We start from the raw sequence: 22,399 nt of genomic DNA on the forward strand, positions 1-22,399 counted from the left end.
ACTTTTGAAACAAATTTCATTTTACAGGACATTTGTAAGAACAATGTAAAGTTCTGTTTTTATTCCAGAGTCGTCAGGGCTTTTGACCTTATATCCCGCCATCCTTGAATTTTGGGGTGTGTGTGTGTGTGTGTGTGTGTGTGTGTGTGTGTGTGCTTTACTGACAAAGACTTTATCCTACAGAAGCGTGGAGGTCATGGACATTATCATTGGTATCATGTGATCACATAGGTTTTAGAACCCATGCGAGTTTCATCATTGTTTCAATAATGCCCTGTATAGTATGGAGACTTAGTCAAATTTGGGATCACATAAATCATTTAGTTGGCATGTTTTGTGCCTAAAATCTTTATTTTTCTTCAGTTTGGAATTAATTCAGGTGTTTTGTGGGTTGAATGAGAAATGTCCCTCACAGGTTCAGACATTTGAATCTTGATCTCCAAGTGGTGGTGATGTTCTGGAAGGTTAGTGGGGGCGGGGTGCAGGCTTGCTGGAGGAAGTGTGTCATTAGAATGGGCTTTGAGAGTTGAAAGCCTTACATTATTTCCAGGGTGTGGGGGAGGGAGAGCAGCCCAGGGAAATATTGATAGCCTGTAATATTTTGGGAGTCTCTTGGACAACCCTGATTAACAACTCAAAAGAGGGGTTCTCTTGGCAAGTGTTGGGATGGGCTATGACTCTTGGAGAGAATTGTCATCCTAGAAAGGAAAATTTCACTTAATATATACTTATACACTGATTTACATGTATTATGGGTATTTTAGGTAGAGAGTTAATAGTATGATTTTCTTATGGATTTTTTGTTGTTGTTATTTTATCTTCCCCTTCTGTACTATCTCCCTCCATCTAAAGACAGCCCCTCATTTTTCCTGTTTCCCTATTCATATCACTTGTACCTCTCTCTATTCCTCCTGCACCTTCAAACCCCAAATAGTTCCTTTTTTCCTGCTTACTAGAGTTATTCCAAATGATGTACTCGCATCTGAATAATTAGAGCTAGGAGCCTCAGATACGAGAACATGCAACATTTGTCTTTCTAGGTCAGGCTGCCTCACTCAATTATGATCTTTCCTAGCTCAAGTCATTTAAAATTATTTGAAAATACATGCCCAACTGCAGGCATTGTGATGTTGATTTTTGGTGTTATGTTCTCAGTGTCTTTTAGTAACTAAGGATTCTTTTTTTGTTCCAGAGTCCCTTGGTTCTGCTTATTCCTCTCTTCAATCCCAAGTATTGCTTTATGTATTTTTTTTAGGTTCAGTTTGCTGGATATACATTTTTAAAGTTGTTTATATTATGGAAAGTTTGTTTCTTTCTCCTTCAACTATGGTGTGCCATTTTCCTAGGTTTATTAGTCTAGTTTGGCTATCACTGTCTTTTAAGACTTGAAATAGTTTGTTCGGGTTCTTCTGGCCTTTAAAGTCTCCATTAAGAAATGAATTATTATTTTGGTGGGTTTTTCTTATATGTGACTTATGTCTTTTTCCTCTTTCAGATTTCAGTACATTTCTTTGTTCTAAATGTTTAGTATTTTTACGATATGTTGTGGGGATTTTCTTGTCTTGTCTGTTTGTTAATTTGGGTACACCTGTATTAGGACAAGTGTACTATTCCTTGGGATGGTTTTCTTTTATGTTCTTGAAGAACTAGTCTATGTCATTGATTTAGAATTTCTCTCTTTTGTCTATGCTCATGATTTGAAGGTTTGGTCTCACATTTCCTGTATGTTTCTTTTCTGTATGTGTTTGTGGGTTCTTTTAATTTTTATAGTTGCTAATTTTGTCTAGGTCCTCTACTTTATCTTCAGGTCCTCATATTTTATCTTCTGTTTGATTCAATCTACTTGCAAGGCTTTCTTTGAGTTTTCTAATTGAGTTATTGGGTTTTTCAATTCCATATTCATTTCTGCTTGAGTTATCTTCAATGTTTCTATCTTCTTATTGAATTCCATTTTCAAATCCTGGATGGTCTCTGTCATTTCCTTCAGACTTAATTTTGTGTGTGTGTGTGTGTGTTTTTTTTTTTTTTTGTCATCACTCAGGCATTTTTTTCTCTTTCTTTTTCTTTAAGTTCATGGGGTTTATCTTTGTGGCTTCCTTATTGAGGATTTTTATTTTTGATAAATATTATAATTGTTCTTTCAAGTTTTGTGTCCTGCGATTCATCTAGATAATTCTCATTGGCAAACATTTCTACAGGACTGATAGGTTTAGAGAGGAGATAATGGCCTAATCTTTCATGTAGTAACTTTTTTGTTATGATATTTGGTCATTTAAACTTCTTTTGTTAGTTCTGTGTCTGATGCGGACAGATCAGGTTGGACCAGAATTGAAGATATGCTGTCAGGTCGAGTCTAAAAGTTAGAAATGGCTTAAGTGAAATAAAGTATGGCGGGCACAGGGTGCTAGGGTGGTAGGAAAGATGTGTGTTTTAGCCCAAGCCTGCAGGATGGGGGTAGATCTGTGAGCTAGGGAGGGCTTGTGGAGGGGAAGATCAGGCAGACTCACTTATCTAGACACTGGAGAAGGATGTGCAGGATCTTCCTTAGGATAGGGGTTGGGTGTGGTGTCGGAGGGATTTTGGATTGGGACAGTAGAGCAGAGTGGGTCTTGACAGAAGCCTATAAGTTGGTTGGAGTGCAGATGGCCCAAACTAGGCTGGGCCCTGGATATGGGACTCACACTAGAGCTGAGCAGTTGGGGGAGGGTATGTAAAGGGGACAATCGGGAATACTCACTGGGATAGAGCCTGGAGAATGATGTTCAGGATCTCATTGGGTAAAGGGGTTGGATGTGGCATGAGAGTGTCCTATCGTTGGGGGCAGACAACATAGGTCTGGGATAGACTCTGGAGAAGGATCTCTTGGACTTTTTATGTTTATTTTTTGTTCTACCCATAACTGGTTGAATTGTGGCAATGGAAACTCATTTGCACTTGCTTGTGTATATTGCACATACAGATTGCATGCCAAAGATGAATAATTGTTGTCAGAATTGGAAGTGATTTGTTCTTGTTCCGTTGCTGTTGCCATAAAATATTAACAAGAATTGGCTGTTTTGGCTAAAATGCCATAAGTTTGGCTTTGCTTTATTCAGACAAGTTTGTTTGCTAAGTCTATGATGCTATCCTTGCTAGTTAATGGTTCTTCACTTTTTTCTTGATTTTTCTTGATTCATTGTGGATTTCACATCATGATCATGCATCCCGATCCCACTCAGCTCCCTGTCCCTTCGCTTCTACCATCTTCCCATTCCAACCTCCTCCCCCCCAAAAACAATTTAAAATTAATCCTCCAGAAAATCCAAACAAAAAGACAAAACAAAACCAACAAACCTAATCTTTAGTCCATACATCTTTACTTGTAAGTGTTCATTGCAATGAGTCTTTGGTCTGGTTTACGGCCTCTGACTTTTGCTACACTATTCACTGTGACTCCCTTTGCATATCCTGTTGCTGCCTGTGCCAGGAAGATCCTACAGCTTTGGATCTTCAGCTCCAACCCCTTCACATGCTCCAGCAGTTCATAGATGAGGTGGATGTTGGGGTGGGCTAACTTGTAATCATGGTTCTGGGCCTGGGAGGAAGCTGGGTTGGTCAGTCTTCCAGCTTTCCTTATTACCACCACCCAGGTGAGCTATCCAGCACTGCCTAGGCGAGCTGACCCAGTGTAGCAGACAGCAAGGCGTGGGGACCAGTTCCCCTGCTCTCATACACTCGGGTTCAGCTTACCGGCACTCACACCACCACACCAGGACCAACCAGCTCCATGGTTTTGTCCAAGCGAGGTACAGGGCCTGCTCTCCAGACGACTGCACTTGAGAGGCAGGGACTGCTCTTCTCTTCTCATGCCCCAGAGGTCAGCTCTTCCAGCTGTTGCAGGCAGCAAGGGGTGAGTGGAAGGGCAGGTTTCCCTTACCCTTGCCATCCTGTGGCATACCAGGAAAGGTGGGGGCAGCTATCCTGCTATCCTGACCTGTGCCTCTCACCCACGCCAACTGGATCAGCTCTAGTGTGCTGCCCAGGTGAGGTGCCACGCCTGCTCTCCTGTGTGCTCCAGTTGGTGAAGGGCAGGGCCAGTTCTCCCACTTTCGTGGCCGGCCCAAGGACCAGCTCTCTCATCTGCCTCGGGTGGCAGGATGTGAGGGGAGGGAGGGCATTGGTTCCTTGCTTGCACCACCACATAGGAGATGTGGGGGCACCTCCTGATCTCATGCCCTCTGGGCCCACTCACCTGAGCCCCTGCCAACAGGGTCAGCTCTGCTATGTAGCCCAGAAGAGATGCATGGCCTGCTCTCCCTGGCGCATCTGCCGGTGGGGGGGGGGGGACATTGCCAGTTCTCCCTCTCTTATGATTTCAGGGCCAGCTCTCCCACCTGCCACAGGCAGTCGGAGAGAGGGCAGGGATGGGAGGTCATCTCCAGATCCACCCAAAGTTTGCCCTGTCTCTCTTATCCCTTGGATTTCTAGAGGTCAGTGTGAGAGGTCAGAAAACAAAAAGTATGGGAATACTTTTATTGGCTGAACTAGCTGTACCAGCCAAGATGACATGAGAGGAAAGTCTAAGTAGACAGCGGGACTTATGCTCATGTAGTCCCATGAGGAACAACAAATTAGACCTGTGTCCCCAATACCATCTCTTTCCCCCAACACCTCTGCATTCTGAAAGCTCTTGACACTTGTGAATTGACAAGCTGTCACTCATTAGACCCATGCCACCCCTACAACCACTGACAATGTAGGCGAGTTTCTGGCCACACCTTTAAGGCTGCCCCGCCCCCGCTACCCAAATGAGTTTTCATATTGCCAATGTCCTCTTCCCTCCCAGCTATAAGAAAAGTCTTTCATCTTATAGAATAAACAATTTTTCAAATGGCCTTTCCTGCGGATATAAACACTCAACATCCTCTCTAATTTCTCCTCTTTTGGCAGAACTTTCATTTTTCTGCGATGTCAGAATACAGTTGGAGGTCAAGCGATTCTCACAGCAATCTCTATTGTCTACCTGTAGTCTTCATATAGCAATCAAAGTGATCATTTTAAATAAATTAAGTCAACCTTGTATCGTTTTATAGAAACTTTTATTTCTTATTGCATTTATTTATTTAACATCTAGGATGTAGTTTTCCCTCCCTCCTCTTCTTCCAGTCCCTCCCCAGTCTGCCTTCACCCCCCCCCCAGTTTATTCCTCCTCCATTTTCTGTTCAGAAAAGGGCAGCTCTCCCATGGCTAGCAACAAAACATGGCATATCCAGTTGCAGTAAGAATAAGCACCTTCTTATGTATTAAGGCTGGGCAAGGAGACCCAGTATGAGGAGTAGGGTCCCAAAATCCAGTAAAAGAGTCAGAGACAGCCCCAACTCCCACTGTTAGGAGTTCCACAAGAAGACTAAACTTGGTCTTACACAACTGTACCGTATTTGCAGAGTGCCTAGGTCAGTCCTGTGTAGGCTTCCTGGTTGTTGGTTCAGTCTCTGGGAGCCCCTGGGAGCCCTGGTTAGTTGATTCTATGAGTTTCCTTGTGGTGTCCTTGATCCCTCTGGGTCCTACAATCCTTTCTACCCTTCTTCTGTAGGTTTTCCTGGGCTCTGTCTGGAAATTGGCTGAGGGTCTGCATCTGTGTCCTTCAGTTGCTGGATGAAACCTCCCTGATGACAATTGGGCTAAGCACCAAACATTTTTTCAATCAGAATAAAATCCGAAACCCAAACAGTAGGTGAGCAGGCCCTCAGACTTCATTGCCTGTATTTTCCTCGACTCCAGGCACACCAGCTTCCCCAGGCGCAGAGTATTTTCTTCACAGGGCCATTGCACTGATGGCAATACCATTTCCCCTAGTACTTGTGTGGCTCGTTCCCTCCCTTTTCATGCCTCTCTTCTGAAGTCCTGATGTCATCAACTTAACACGACAATCCCTCTCACTCTTTGTCCTCTTCACAGGTTCATCTTTTGCTACAGCATACCTTACTTACTGTCTGTTTACTCTTTCTATACTGCACAGTCTATGACCCTATCTGTTGATACTACCCTAGTCTCAATACCTAGAACTCTGCTGGCACCCACATGATACACCATAAATATACTGTAAATTGAATAAATCGCTGAATCAGTAGTCGCTTTCTTTACTTCTCATGTGGTCATGCTCAGACAAATGAAAAAACAAATAAGATGTGTTTAGTGAGTTTCCTTTGCTGTTAGGGCATCAGTTATTATGTGATAACGGGGAAAATAGTACCGTGCTTGGATCCTAAAGTGCCCTTACCATTGATTACAGCTCAGCTGTCAGCTATAATGGGCATGTTATGGATGGAAGAGACTAGACAGATAGTTATCAGGACCCAGGTCAGGAATCTGGATCCAAGTCTGTTTGAAGCAGGGTGGTGGCTGGAGGAGCTGTCTGCCTAGAGCCAGTCCTCTGTTTTCTGCCCCTTGCTTACCCACATATAAAATGCAGGGAACATTTAAAGCAGACCTGGAGTGAGTTCAGGGTGTCGACTGAAATGGAACCTTCTTTAGATTTCAGCAGCAGGTGCTTAATTTGTGGAACACAGGTGAAGGAATAATCAAATCAAAACAGGTGACATGGCAAAGCCGCCCAGGAATTGGTACCGAGAATCAACCGTCACACCTGGAAGGAGAACCCATGGAAGAGGAGGTCCTGTCAAACCCTGAAGCTACCAGCAGAAACAGGAATCACAATGGGGCTGGCAAGGAAGAAAGAAAGCCATGAAAAAGATGATGCTTTACTCCAGATCAGAGAAAAGACAGACATGCTGAACAAGACAGTGTGCAAAGGGTCTGGGCCTCAGACTGCAAGCCAGAGCACAAAGGCGGCTGGGAATGTGGCTTCCTGTGGCATTAGAGATGCAGGGGTGCAGGTGATGGATCTGGGAGCAGTCAGGTGACATAGGCACTGTACCTGACAGAGAGTTTCTGCTCCTGTGAAGACAGAAGGGCCCCCAAATTCAAACTGTCCAAGACCTCTTGTGGTTTCATGTTCTGTAACCAACCTTCTCTAAATTGTAGGGGTTTTCTGCTGAGTTTCTTTTCTTTCCTTTTTTGGCCTTAAATAATAGCATACTTAAGGTAGTTTCCCACTTAAGCTTACCCTGTTTAACCATTGGCCAATCATTGGATTTATCAAACCAATCACACCAACATATTTTCACATAGTATAAAGGAATATTCTACATCTTTAACATAGATCTTAAGCAAGGGATTGAAAAAAAGATGGATGTACAGAGAAAGAAGGAAGCAGAGCTAAGTGTAGGTGTGGGCTCCTCAAGAAAGGGGTTCAGTTTTCATTTGGTGAATATTTTTATAAACAAAGCTGTAAGTGTATTTACAAAGGGTATTGTCCAGACTTACAGATAAAAGGGGAGAGCTGAGGACTCAAGATTGCATATCCTATGTAAGCACAGTTTATTTACCGAATTTGAAATTTTTATTTGAGATGTCTGTAGAAAAACAGACTTCCTCAGAAGACAATCTTTTGTTTCATCAATGGTGCCTGTAATTTCTGGCCCTTTCCTGGAGGAAAAACAGATTTGATCCCAGGATTCAGTGCCTTCTCTCCCAGGCTTTTCTTCCTATGTCATTGTACTTTCCCTGTCTTTCTAGTCAGCCTCCATTGGACCATGGAAAGCATTTCAATGCTTTGAGAAGCCCCATATCCAGACCCTCCCAAAATACAGCCCCAACACCTTTGCACATGGTCTAAGGTCCCCACAGTTTTTACCTTTCCAGGCTGTCTCCTTCTTTTGCCACACAATCTTTAGTTCTTTTTCCTTCCCAAGATATAGCATGCTTTCATTCACCTTCTGCTACTAAGACTTCTCCCAACTTTGCCCACTGTGTGAGTTTGCCTTCTCGGCAAAAGTGCTGACATAAACAACTGAAGTGGAGAAAGACATATGGACTAGCAGTGTCAGAGGTTTCCGCCCATCATGGCGGGGAGGGTGTTGTTGGAGATCTTAGGCACATGTATGCACTTTCAAGTGGAGGCCACAGGACAACTGTGCCTGTGTACCCAAACAGATACAAATAAGTTGGTGATGTATCTTAGCAACTAGATACTCCACCATCACATATACCTTTGTGATTGTATCCCAAAGTCATTTCCACCTAGAGATTTCTTAGATATCTATGATATTATTAGCTACTGGGTCATATCTCTCTGTCTTTCTCATGTGTAATCCCAGCAGGGTCTTGGAACTATGTTGGCTTCGTAGACACTTCACAAGATTACATATTGCTTCAAAGGAAGGCTGAGTGACTTAGCAAACCCTGAAAGGAAAGTGAAATATAGTTAAGGAATACAATCCACCTTATATTAAGGCAGGGTCTTTCACCAATAGCCTAGGTTGCCTCATCAGTGAGCCCCGGGGGTCCACATGTCTTTACCTCCCCAACACTGGGTTGACAAGTACGCACCACCTTGCCCAGTATTTTTTAAGTGACTTCTTGAGACTGAACTTACATTTATATCACATGCACTTTGCCAGCTGAGCTATCTGCCCATCTCTGAGACTTTATCTGGTGCTGGACACAGAACTGGAGCCTTGTATATGCTAACCATGTGTCCTAACACCAACATATGCCGCCCCCTCAACTTTGAGGTAATTCCCTCCTCTTGGCTACTACCACCCATGACTTCTGTACCTTCTTGATTTTTTTCCCTAGTAGTAGTATCTTATTTTTACAGTTGCTAACATGGGATCTAATGATTGCTTAAAGACCTACAATATCCTTGGCCCTAGGAACTCCTGCATGGTCCTGAGGCTGTTAGAACACAGTTCACTTTTCTTTCCAAGCCTGTTGCATTCAAGTTTCCAGTCTGCACATGCATCATGATGTCCCTGTAAGATTTCTAGAGCCTGTTTGGAGATTGATTGCTTAAAATGTGAAAGATATGTCTAGGGAAAAACCAATGAATTCGATGGGAAAATGAATTAGCTTCATGGAACTCACCTTGCTAGATGGAAACAGGATTCATTCCTGAGGTTTTTGTTTGTTTGTTTGTTTGGTTGTTTTTTTTTTTGACAGCCCTCTTGAAATAAGGCACTTTTGAAGGGGAGGAAGAACTCAGCTGAAAATGTTTGTGTATGAATGGAAAGCGGGTCCCATAGGGGAAAGGGATGGAGCTATAAGTCTGTCTTTCTTCTGTCTGCAATGGATTGCTGGCTTGAGGCAGACACCACATTTCAGAGTTTCTACAATCCCCGAAATGTTCTTCAAGGATGTGATCCAACAAAGTCCCAGTGACATTTATGGAACTATACTTAGTGTGAAGCAATGAGGCATTCTACGGGTTTTCTACAGGTGGTAAGATCACGTCATAGTTTAGTTTAATAGAAGAAAGGGATATTTAAGTGGATATCAAAGAAGATAGGATTTTTTTTTGAATTTTTCTGGTAGCTAGGAAGGGACTCACATGACTAAGCATTTGCATTCATCAAATCTAGCATACTAGAATAGTCTTAATGGTGACATGCCAGAAAGGTGGCAAAAAATGTGTATGTCCCGAGTTATTGATTCCATTCTAAGCATTGATTGTGATTGATAGGTGTTTTCTGGCCTCGAAGAAAATTTGTCTAAAAAAAATGTGTGATATAAAATTAGAATTGGAACTATTTGGGGCTAGAAGGAAACAGAGATGGGAGAGGGACAAGGCAGGGCAATAGATGGATATGTTGGGGGATACGGCTGAAGCATCCAGTAAACCATGTGAAAATTTAATGAAATCACTCTTTTCTGCCTTGTGTACTAGGAATATATGCTAACAAAATAACAATGTACAAAGGAAAGACAATAATTAAAGTAACATATGCTCAATTTTTGGATACCTTGAGGAGATACCACCAATTTTAAGTGGGTGTGAAAGAGCACGATTGATAATTACAACCCCTGCAGAATTCTGCTCAGTAGTCTAGCTGTAACGACTACATTGTTAAAAATAAAGAGAAGATGGTGTGTGGGAACCTCTGCTTATTGCTTCTATTTTCCTTGCTCTCATTCTCCTTTAACATGAAATCGTGCAATTTGGGAGAGAAAAAAATGTCTCCATGGACGCTACTCACTGTTAGCAAACATATGTATGAGAATCACCTGTAAAGAACCGCGTGGCGGCCGTGCGTGCTGATGGATGGGTGTTCCAAGCCTGTCCTGATGCTGATCTCCAGAACATGCTAACTCCTGAGGCTGAGAGGCTATTTAGCGAGATGAAATACTAGTCTGCCACAACTTCCTCCCTCACAATTCAATCATGGAAAATCCTTCCCCAGCGCTGTCACTGAAATCATTACACTCAGAATTAAACATGGTGTAATGGAGCCGCTGACAAGACCCTGAGGTCCTATTGACATGCCAGGTCTCACATTAATAACCGGCTTTCTGTAGAGTGGAAAGAAAAAGACCTGCAAATTGGGGGTTGTTTTTGCCTCCCTTTGGACCTCGTGTAATGACTGCCTGTTCCTGATTTGTTTTCAGATGTTGATCTGCAGCCCCATGACTTCCCAGGCTAACATGGCTGCTCCGCCTTCTCCCTTCAACCTTCACTGCCCAGCCTTACTTTATAAAAAACAAATCTGCATAGCCCAAGCCTCCAAGCCTCCCAGCCTTCCCTTCTGCCAGCTCTGCCTCCTCATCCCTTTCCTGCATCGGTCTAAGCCTCCCAGTCTTCCCCCTTGTCAGCTGTGCCTTCTCATCCCTTTGATTAACACCCTTGGTGCACACATCTGTTGTCCACCACTACAAATTGGCTCTTTGTCTTTTTCCTCATATTTTTTCAGTTTTGCAACTTGTTCCTTTTGCTTTCTTCCATGTTCCCAGGTTCAACCCAGCATCTTCCACCTGTTCCACAGAGGCAGTAAGATACAGAGCAGTGAGAACTGTCTTCACAATGAATGATAGTGGCCCAATCTTTCTTTCCGCTTCTACCTAGTTAAGTAATATCCATACCTGGCTTGGCTGGGGCTCATTGATGCCCAGGCCTTGTGCAGGCTTTCATAGCTGCTGTGAGTTATTGATTGCTAATGCGTCTCCCCCATCCCCCTGCCCCGCAATGACATTTCGCCGACTCTGTCCTATTTTCTGGCTCTCACATTTTTTTTTCTGTCACTTCTTCCATAATCCCCAGGCCTTAGAGGAGGTGGTGTAAATGGCTTGTCTGAGGTGAAGCATGCATCTAACCACTTAGTCTCAGCACCTACCTTGCGCATTCACGAATCCCTGTACTCACCACGGTGTTCACTAAGAGAGAGACTTCTCTGATTAAGGTTGAGAGTAACGATTATCTATGGGTAAAAGCATAAATATTTAGAAGGGAAATTTGGTATTATAGGAATTCAGCTCTACAACAATACTCAGCTCCCCTCTAAAGCCCATGATTTCCCTCACCGTGAGTTTTCAACCAAGCTCATAAGCATGTATTCCCTCCCTGGGAATGTATCTCAAATTTAATCAGAGAGCGGTTGGTTTCCCTCGTGAGAGTCGCACCACTACTACAGAAGTGGGCATATCTTTCACATCTTTCCTGGGAGATTTTTCTCATAGATCATAGATTCCAAAGCCTTTTAGAAATGCCATACTCTCAAACCTAGACAGGCATTTGGTGGCACCAGCTTCTGGAAGCACTATAGTGATTGAATTCCAAATCACATTTACCTTAAAAGACTGTCTTTATTTTTACATTATGTCGAAAGGCGGTGACGGTCTCTGAAGAACAGCAAGGCCTATCTATGGGGAGAGGAGGCATTACACCACACAGTCATAGCATGCACAAGGAAGACCAGGAGCAAGCAAGGGAAGAAAGACAAAGGTCACTCGAATAAACATGCTCCTGAGGGTGAACTGGTCCAGAAACTCCTTGGAGGCAGAGCCAGTCAATCCCCGAGAGTATTTCATGTTTATACAAAATTTACAGTGTTCAGTTTGTGACGTCTTGGCAAAGAACCATGTGTGAGTCTTGATTGGATTATGATCCGTTTATGGGATACTTGTTCTGAATTGTGATTAACTGAATCTCTGGACACACAGAAAAGCACCACGATCCTAATCTCTCTCCCTAGTATAATACCTCCTATACAAATCATTATTTTCATTAAAATTAAGCAACCTTATAGAATTGCACAACAGTAACCTAGGAAACTACTTCCTCTTAGATGTTCTGATATATTCCTATCAAAGGGCCCTGTTTGGACGTTGGTCACTAGAGAAGCTAAGGTTAGCTCTGTTTCTGTAATTTTCCATATGCTCTATGTACAATGGACATGAATACACTTTGCTCTGGAAGACTTCTATTTTCTTACAATCCAAATAATTTACAGACTTCTCAGTTTTGTATCTTTTTATAAGAAAAAAGAGAAAAAAATTGTTCTATTTTAAAACAGTTATGAATTTGATCTTTCTTGCAAATTATGCAGCAAATTAAATTATAAGCCAAGGAGTTAAAGAATTATGTGCAGTTAACTTTCTATTTATAGCTTAGAAAGTTGGAGGAAATTTAGTTTTGAGGTTAAAGACCATGTAATAAGAATTTGACCCAAAATGGGAGTAATAAGGAAAAAGTAGCGTGTGCCTTGAGATAGCTTATGCATAAACTATGATGAGCCAGGAAATATTACAAAATGACCTACTGCTTAATCTTCAGCTAAAATGACAGCTTAAGATTTTAAGGTATTTGTTATACATGATAAATTATGCACAAAGGATTTTGCAGAGATCTGGGCCTGGTGGAACAAACCTGTAATCCTAGTTACTCCAGAGGGACTAAGGCAGGACAGTTTGCAAGTTCAAGGCTATCCTGGACTATAGATTAAGTTCAAGGCCAACCTTAGAGGCTTAGTGAGACTCTACAACAAGCAAATGGACAACAGATGGACGCCCCTCAGCACAAGCATTTCAGTGCAATATTTTATTCTGCCTTCCATACTCATTAGTGTGCCACTATTATCCCAACTTCTAGATGAAGATAAGGACAAAAGAATTAGAATTTGTAAGGGGCAAGGTCACCAGGGTGACAAATAGCAGAGCCAGGATTTAAATTCAACTCATTTCACAAAAACACTTCAATTCTGAATCCTAGCCTGTGGCGTAAGTCTCAGGCATCAGTGAAATGATAAAAAAAGAAGAAAAAAAATGTTTAAGTTGAATATAAAAATAGCTGCATCTTGAAAAAATAATGACATCTTGAATTTCGCAGGAAAATGGATGGAGCTAGAAAACATTATTTTGAGTGAAGTAACCCAGACACAGAAAGACAATTATCACATGTACTTACTCATAGGTGGTTTTTAAACATAAAGCAAAGAAAACCAGCCTGCAAACCACAATCCCAGAGAACTTAGGTAACAATGAGGACACTAAGAGAGTCTTACATAGCTCTAATCTACATGGGAAGTAGAAAAAGACAAGATCTCCTGAGTAATTTGGGAGTATGGAGACCTTGGGGGAGGTCTGAAGGGGGAGGGGAGAGGCAGGGAGTGGGGCAGAGAAACATGTAAAGCTCAGTAAAAATCAATTTTAAAAAAAAGAAAAAAATAGCTGCATCTTAATAACCTAGAAATGTAACTCATTACTGGTGATAGCAGTACAATAAATGTAGAATAAATGAAAAATATTAGCCTTGACCCTAAAAACAATGTTGTATACTTATAGTGGTACCATCTTAAAGTTTCTTTAATTAGAAACTATTAAAACTTTTAACAATAAAGTTTTAGGTTCTGATACTCATGTATAAGCTGTGTTTCACATTCAAATTGATACTTCTATGTTGTGATAGAATTCATTGTCTAATGGTGTGGTTGCAATATAGTTTGTCTCCTCCCAAATACATGTTAAAATTTTACCTCCATTATGAGGTATTACAAGATTTTAGACCTATTCTGAGTATGGGAATTGTCAGTTTCCCAATTGACAACAATTGGGAGTTGTCAGGATTAGATAGGTTCTTTAAGGCCTATCCTTAAGATTAAACCTAGTGACTTCATAACCTGAGAAAAAGCATCCTTGTGACACTCTGAGCTGCATGAGGATTGGTGTGGCCCAAAGAAACCTCTTTTCTTTGTAAGTAAATCACTCAGTCTGTGCTTGTAGAGTATTAGCCATAGAAAACAGGCTGAACATCAGCCAATGAAAAAAAATTTCCCAAGAAGTGTTCTTTGTAAATTTTTTAGTAGTCATGACAAATCTGAGCCCTGAAGAAATTGGGAGAATCAGTTACTATCACTGATCTTGGCAGCAGAAGAGAAATTCATACCCACTTTAAAACAGCGTTTTCCTCCTTCAGGCCCGAAATTTCAGAGTTGGAACAAGAAGTTGGAGAAACCTTTTCATCTTCCATTCCTTCTTTCTTTTCATAGGTCGCTACCCCCAGGAGAACAAGGGCACTTACATCCCAGTGCCTGTAGTGTCGGAGCTGCAAAGCGGAAAGTGGGGGGCCAAGATTATCATGAACGAGGACCGGTCTGTGCGACTTTCCATCCAGTCTTCCCCCGAATGCATTGTGGGGAAATTCCGCATGTATGTTGCCGTCTGGACTCCCTACGGCATCCTGCGTACCCGTAGAAACCCCGAAACAGACACATATATTCTCTTCAATCCTTGGTGTGAAGGTAAGGAGCAAGTATTCATCTTTAAAAGCTCTCACAACTCCAAAGCATCTCCTTTGTAGGAGTAAAAGGACGCGTCCCTTTCGGACTCTATTAGTTCCTTTTGGTGGTATGACACCAAACAGTACAGGAAGCGACTTTGAGGAGGAAGGATTTGTTCTGGTCTCATTTGCCTGAGAACAAAGTTCACCGTGGCAGAGGTGCAGAGGACAGTCGCAGTACCTGCACAGCGAGGGCTCAGCTGGAGTTCTTTCCCCATTTTATTCAGTCTTGGATCTCCCCCATGGGATGGTGATACCACATCTAGGATGGGACTTTCTGGCCTCAAGTTAAACCTCGCTGGAAATGCCTCCTAATGATTCTAAACCCAAGGAAGCTGAACTTATCATCACCTTGGCATACAAAGTTTTCTCAAGATTGAAAGTGAGAAGGATATACGATTCACCCTCAGTATAAGGGAAATGAATGTTGCTACGCACTTATTTCAGGAATTAAAGCTGGATTAAAGTTGCAAAGTGAGCTCATTATGGACTTACGGTGTCATCTCGGTATATTATTTGTTCTATAAGCAAAAAAAATGACTTATTAAACTCAACTTTCAAAATTAGTAGAACCCATAACTCTACTTTAAAAAACAGCAAAGTCAACTATGTAAATAGCAGAACTAACTTCATCACCCTAAATCAGGGACAGAAAGCGTAAAGGATCCCACATAGTTATTTATTCTCATTATAGGTCTATATTTTACAAACCATTGGCTTGCAAATACAGATAGGTGATGATATTTTTAACATAGTATTATGTAATATCTAAGGTTGTTTTGAATTATTTCCTTATGCTGTGGAAGCTTAACCTAGTTATATTTAGATTATTCAGTTGGGTTCAGTGAGTGCTTTAGCAAGTCAATCTAAAGCCTCACATTGCATAGGATTTTCTCCTCTTCTTCATTTTTGCCATTTCATGCCTCCCAGCTGCTTCCATACACAATGTTGGGCAGCTGTTGTTAGGTCAGTGGCCATGAAGCAGCTTGAGATCTAAGGACTTATCTAAGTCCTGCTCATAACAGCCTGTTGGTGTTGGATTTATCACTCCCCAAACATCTTTCAAACACGAGAGTCTTGGCTAACTTTTTTTTATTATTTTGCATAACCCTTGGTTTGAGGAAGCTGTGTTGGATCTGGATTTTCTGATGCAGATGTAGACAACGATGGGGCAGCCATGTTTTCTGCTCCTGTTAAACATATGCCTAGATCTCTGTCCTTTCACTTAATGCTTCAGGCGATCTTGGCATACGGGACCTAGATGATCCTGCACTCTCACCCACCAGCTCTTGTCATCGCCCGCTCAACACTCACATGTATATATGACCCATGTTCAAGGTTGATGTAAGCAAGAAATATCACTTGGGCCATGTGTCGCTCAGAGATAGAGTCCCATTTATAGAAATCTCATCAATTATATATAAGGCATTTTGCAGCTGAGACATAGCGTGCTATTTGCAGAGATGCAGAACAGAGGGACCAACTCAGGGGCTGAAAGTGAATTGGAGGTGATGGCAGAAATGACCTGCAAGGGTGCGGGTCTGGAGCAGGGAATCAGAGTGCATTTGAGAGTTAGCTAGACCTGGAGAAGACACATAGATAAGGGAGGAAAGAAAGATAATATAGGCATAACAGCATCTAGGAGTCCACTAGAGAAGTTAGTAAAGGAAAATGAGACTGAAAAATATGTAGAGGGCCAAGAAATTAATATTTTCTAAAGTCTACATTTATACAATTAATCAGGAAACTGTAACTGATTTTCTTTGCACTGAAAAAAGATAGTCATAGGCGTCGTGTAATTACCCAGGATGTTTGAGGAATGACATGATTTACCCAACGTTTAATTTGTCACAGCTTTATAGATTATCTCATCCATGTACTATGTGGTCACTCCCCTTGAGAAAAAAAAAATGTGTTGCTTGTTTTGCCTGACAGTGATTTTCCAAATGAGCGATCTAAGAGGCTAAGACCTTGTAATCTTCAACCGCTTCATTGCTCTCTTGGTCTGCTCTTGGAATCATGATAAACAGCTACCAGGTACTTCCTTTCAGAATGTTGCTTAGTGACAATGTGCCGTGTGCCTTAAACACCCTCTTACAACACAGGGACCTCCCCTTGAATCTCTGTGCAGGAAAAGAACTGAAGGAAGGTGAGACTAAAACCAGAGTAACCTATTTGAAAGCTGCGGTTCAAGACAAAGATGACCAAAGATTTGATTGTTGTAATGGCAGTGGAGATGAGAAAAGGAAATGGACGAGAGATAGTTTGGACTTAGAACATTGGCTGCAGAGGAATTAGATTAATGGGGAAATAGAAAGATGAGTTAAGGAGAGATAACTAGATGTCTGCTTTGGTCAAATGGGTCGATGATAGTTACATCTTCAGAACTGGGAAGGCTAGAGAGGTGGAAGGGATAATGTAAAGACATTGAGAAATGATAATACAGTGGTATCTATAAGACAACCAACTAAAGACATCGAGGAGACTAGAAGAATTGGATATACAACTTAGCCGATATGGCAGAGGTAGCCTTGAAAATACCATGTCATCAAGAGGAAGAGCAGACAATGAGTAACAAAAATGTAAATAAAGTAGACCGGGAAGGAAAGGCCAGTGGTCTTAGGAAATTAAAAAGGGTAAAGACCCAAGTACCCCTTCAGATCAAGAGTACTGCAGTTAACTGTGTTGCTACAGAGTTAAATTGGTGGAGAAAAGAAGGAAATTGTTTTTTGTGGAAATATGATAACACTATGACCTTGGAGAGGATGAAGCCACTTAAGCAATGGGGAAGAATCCAAGGAGATATACTACAACACAAAATTAGAGTCAGAGACAATGGGTACTGACATCTTATTTAAGACTTTGGGGTGGTTGGCAGGGGAATGGTTCAGGTATTAGGAATACATACTGCTCTTGCAGAAGACTAGACTCCAATTCTAAACACCCACTTAAAGGAGATTCAAAGCCACATGTAAAACCAGTTACAGGAGAAACCAATGCCTCTAGCATCTGTTGGCACCTTTGCATATATCTACACCAGCATGCACACACACACACGCACGCACACACACATACACGCAAGCGTGCCTCAGTGCCTGTGCAGATATTCTGTTGTGGTTACACTAGAGACATCCTGGGCTTAAGGATTTTTCCAAATTTTCTTGAGTGATTCCTCAAGCCATAGTTGGAAAACACTGGCTCTAGAGGCAAATCAGCCTGGGCAGGATTAGGGGACCAGGTGAAGGGCCTACGAGACATAGCCTAGGCACACTGCACTTAGAAAGTTGCAGAGGAGAGAAGAGGGTAAACATTTTCAAAATGCTATGAAGGGATGCACAGTAGTGGCCAATTTTTACTCCCTCCATGGGAGGAGAACAAAGTCATGAGTTGAGGGAGTGAGGATGGAACAGAGACCTAGTCATCAGGGAAGTAGAAGGTGAGCATGTTACAGAAGTGTAACAGGTGGGTCTCCTGTCTTCCTGAATGCAGAGAATTGGCCACAGAAGCCTTGATCTCTTGATTGACCTGTGGAACCCTGAATGTTCTACAAAATTCCTGGAAGGTTTCTACCTTCCTAATCATCTATGACCCCAAGATTCCTGCCACCCTTCTTCTGGAAAACTCAGCCCTTTCCCAGATTCAGAATCAACATTAAAAGTGGTCACACAAGTCATCTGCACTCTCCAGGTTTTGGTTGCAGTTCTATCTGCAGAAAAGAGACAAAAGGAAGGGGTCTTCTCGGGGGTCTTCAACCCTAGAGTCACCTCAGAACTCCCTCCCACAGACTTAGTAGACCAGGGACCTTGCTTCAGATTTTGCATGCCTCACTAGTTCCCAGCTAAGCTAATGATCACAGGTGGGAGCACATTAGAGAACCAGGGGTTTATGTAATACTCACAAGACCATAACATTGTAACCTAGAAGGATTTCACCTCCTCACAAACCACTAGCTCTTCCTTGAATCTAATCTCAATCTTTCTCACCTCACTGTCTCTTCCTCATCTCCTCTCCACCACCCCATTTGTCTCCCCTTCCCTCCAAACTCTTCTCTTTGATGTTCTCCCAGGAACAAACTCTTTCTTCTTTCATTGAGAGGGACTCAGCAGCTTTTCTGTTTGATTGATATACCCTTACTTTTGGAGAACTGTATGCCTTTGGATAGCATTCCCTGCAGATACCATCCAGTGCCAACATTTAAGACAGTTTCTCAAGTACCGTCTCTCAGTGTACACTGAGAACTCTCATGGGGAGGTGTCTGAAACAGGAGTGAGAGGTCCCATCATTTCATTTGTTATGTGACTTTTCAGCCTGACACCCAAATGGTTCTGTATGAAAATTCTCCCACATACCCAACAGGGAACCCAGGGACTGGTGATCGTGGCAATTATGTGCTTGTACAGGCTGATGCATTAACAGGGGATTCACTGAGTCCTTGAATGTGGGTTGTAAAAGGGATGGACCTTGGAACAAGTTGGAATAAAACAACAAAGTCGATAAAGCTATGGAAACAGAGTCAGGTGGGTCAAGGTGTTGGCCATAGGGCATACCAGGTGTGGCAGTGAGGACTAGCGTGGTAGTGTACATTGGGTTGAAAAATTGCGCCAGCACACAGAACATTTGAGAGAAAATATTCAGTTGTGCTCCCAGGGGCACTTCTGACTGCCTCACATTCATAGGCAATTTATCCTCCTTAATCACCAAATCATTAATGGGGATCGATAGCAAGAGCAGCCTGGTAGGGGCAGGGGTAGATGCAAGGAGAATTCCTGCATAGTGTTTAAGCTAATATTGCTAACAGAGCATTGAGTCCATTCTAATAGGGAGCTCTTCTCTGCGGTGTTGGACTCAGAACTGTTCCCACAAAGGAAGTGTAAGTGAGTTGGGCATTTATTGTGAATTTGTTGTCTGACCACCAAGGAACTATGAATTATTGAATGTATTTTGCTATTTAAATGTCAAATATTCCATTTTAGTAGTGTGACATTACTGTTAGTGAGTGGGTTCTGAAAGATTTAGATTTCTAGTGATTTTGTCTGGCACTCTGGGCCAGTAGTTAGTGTAGTTAGTGGGTTATATCTGTATTTAGGTTACGACTATACATTTCAGAGGGACCTCCCCTCTTGACAACTTGTTTAACTTACCCTCACATTCCTAGAAACCCACAGAGTGCCTGGGTACATAGTTAATGCTTCATAAATGTTTATAGAATTTATTTAAAAGCTCCAAGTAAACAGACATAGGTTCACCAAACCATATCACCACCACAGATTAGACACAAGTGTAATATCAGACCTCACCATATTGTAAAGAAAAAAAAACCTATTGGGAGCAATGGTTGGAGAGCATGTCTTAATAATATATGTGTAGATTTCTCTACCAGTATCTAATACCAAGTTAGTTTCTAGGATTTCTGCCTTGTTCCATAAAAATTTTGCTTATCCTATAAAGCAAGTGCCATGAATTAATTTGATGTAAAAAATAATGCTTGCCATTTATTGGGTATTTTGAGAGAGACTATTCACTGTAGGCAGACTGCATTTTATTATTAAATCCACCTTTCAACTATTTGCTTAGTAATTACACATGGTCATTAAGACCTTTCAGTACAGAATGGGCTGAGATTCTCAGAGGAACAATGACAAATAGCCCCTGATCATGGAGGCCCTTGAGCCTGCATTCAGAATTCAGGCCAGAGCCATTTATTCACCAGTCCACAGATGTAGATGGCGTGTCTTGCCCTTGGCCATGACAACACAATAACCTATGCATGGCCCAACAACATTACTTACTTATTTGCAGATATTAAGGGCACAGAGCTTAATTCAGCACTAGGGACAGGCAATAAGAATGACAAAATTTTGCCCTTGTAAAGGTACAAACAGGTTTTACAAGTGAGGTACTAATAAAATCTAATTACCACTGTAAAAAAAATAGTGCTAAAATAAATCAGGACCAAACAAGAGCATATAACAGTGTAGTACCAGGCCGCTTGTTCTTCCAGGCCATCCAGAAACAAAATAATCACACTGAAACTGTATTAATTAAATCACTGTTTGGTCCATTAGCTCTAGTTTCTTATTGGTTAACTCTTACATATTAATTTAACCCATATCTACTAATCTGTGTATTGCTACATGGCTGTGGCTTACCGGGTGAAGTTCCATCTGGCTCCAGCGGGGCTACATGGCTTCTCTCTGACTCTGCTTTTTTCCTCCCATGCCATAGGCCAAGCAAGTTTCTTTATTCATTAATTAATAACCACACAAGTAGTTCTGGGTTTTATAAGAAAGCAGACTGAGCAAGCCATGGGGAAAAAGGCAGCAAGCAGTGTTCCTCCATGATCTGCTTCAGTTACAGCCTTCAGGTTTCTACCTTGAGTTCCCAGCATGTGAAAAACTGTAAGGCAAAGTAAACCATTCTCTCCCCTCCCCCCAATTCTTTCAGTCACAGTGTTTATCATAATAGAAAATAAGCTAGAATATGTATCAAGAAAAACATTAGATGGCCAGCAGATAAAATTCTGTGACCACTTGTCAATGTTGGAAAGTCATGTCCTCAAAATAAACAAACAAAGGAAAACAAGGTTGATAGCGATAACATCATATGGAAATTCTTCTCTAGGAGAAAAAACAAAACAAAACAAAACAAAACAAAAAACAAAATTAAAGCGTGCCGGTGCAGGCTCAGCGTCCCTCAGAGAATACAGCTAAGCAAAGAATCCCTGACATTTTCTTTGTAGAATTGCTTCATGAATAATAGTTTACTTTCTGAAGGCACATAAACTAAAATGTCCTCAAGCAGTCAAACAAAGTAGAGCACACCGAATACACTTACAAGCTGGTGCACACTGTAGCATCGTGCGCCATGTTTGCAGAGAGTGATAATGACCCTCTAGTGTCTCATCGGCCCCCTTCCATACTGAAGTTAAAGGCCACATAGCAAAGGACTCCTGAATGGCTACAGGAGACGATCAGGATGGAAGTGGTTTGGCTGCTTGTTTGTTTCTCGACCACCTGGCAGCTCAGACCCGAAATAACCACATAGAAACTGTACTAATTAAATTACTGCTTGGCCTGTTAGCTCTAATTTCTTATTTGCTAGCTTTTACTTCTTAGTTTAACCCACTTTCATTATTTTATATTTTACCATGAGATTCGTGGCCTACAGGCAAGGCTCCAGTATGTCTGTCTCTGGCAGCAGCTCCGTGGCTTCTCCTGACTCCACCTCTTTTCTTCCAGCATTCAGTTTAGTCTCCCCCGCCCCCATGCTATCTGCCCTATCGGGCAAAACCAGTTTTTTTTTTTTTTAATTAACCAGTGGTATTCACAGCATAAAGAGGGGAATCCCACATCAGTTTGGAACCTTCCAGAATAAAAGTCCAGATTTCTGGAATTGGCTTTCTTTGTGGTCCAGTGAGTTTGAACCATTCGAGACAGGAAGTTATTCCTACCATGCTTGCAGGGCACACCAGCATCAGCTTGATCCCTCTTCTGATTTGACTTGAAATGGATAAGCACATTGTGACAGCAATCTGGAGACACGCTTGCTGTTCAGATGAAATGGCCCCCTCTGACAGGATCACATGTGCTTTGCTTCTACATGTTCAACATTACACTAAAGGGAGGCCAAGCAGTGAAAGGTGGTCAGTCAAAGGAGTCCTGACCCTTCCTGTGTTTTCTCCAAAAGAGTAACTGATACCCTTTGCCTTTTTTAACGTCAAGAAACATTTTTATTGCTAAAAGATTAGAAGCA

At 41.9% G+C, this 22,399-nt stretch overlaps 1 protein-coding gene across 5 annotated transcripts in view; it reads left to right on the forward strand.

Moving 5' to 3' along the window:
- Window positions 1-22,399, forward strand: part of F13a1 (coagulation factor XIII A chain) — a 406,032-nt gene that overhangs the window by 282,776 nt on the left and 100,857 nt on the right. For all 5 annotated transcript variants that reach the window (XM_050142342.1, XM_050142345.1, XM_050142343.1 and 2 more), the window contains one exon: window positions 14,358-14,609. In XM_050142342.1, coding sequence (XP_049998299.1) covers window positions 14,358-14,609 — 252 coding nt within the window. The remainder of the gene's footprint in view (window positions 1-14,357; window positions 14,610-22,399) is intronic.

This window comes from Alexandromys fortis, unplaced genomic scaffold, assembly GCF_014885135.2.
Source record: "Alexandromys fortis isolate MF-2015 unplaced genomic scaffold, M_Fortis_MF-2015_v1.1 scaffold_5, whole genome shotgun sequence".
Classification (NCBI taxonomy): domain Eukaryota; kingdom Metazoa; phylum Chordata; class Mammalia; order Rodentia; family Cricetidae; genus Alexandromys; species Alexandromys fortis.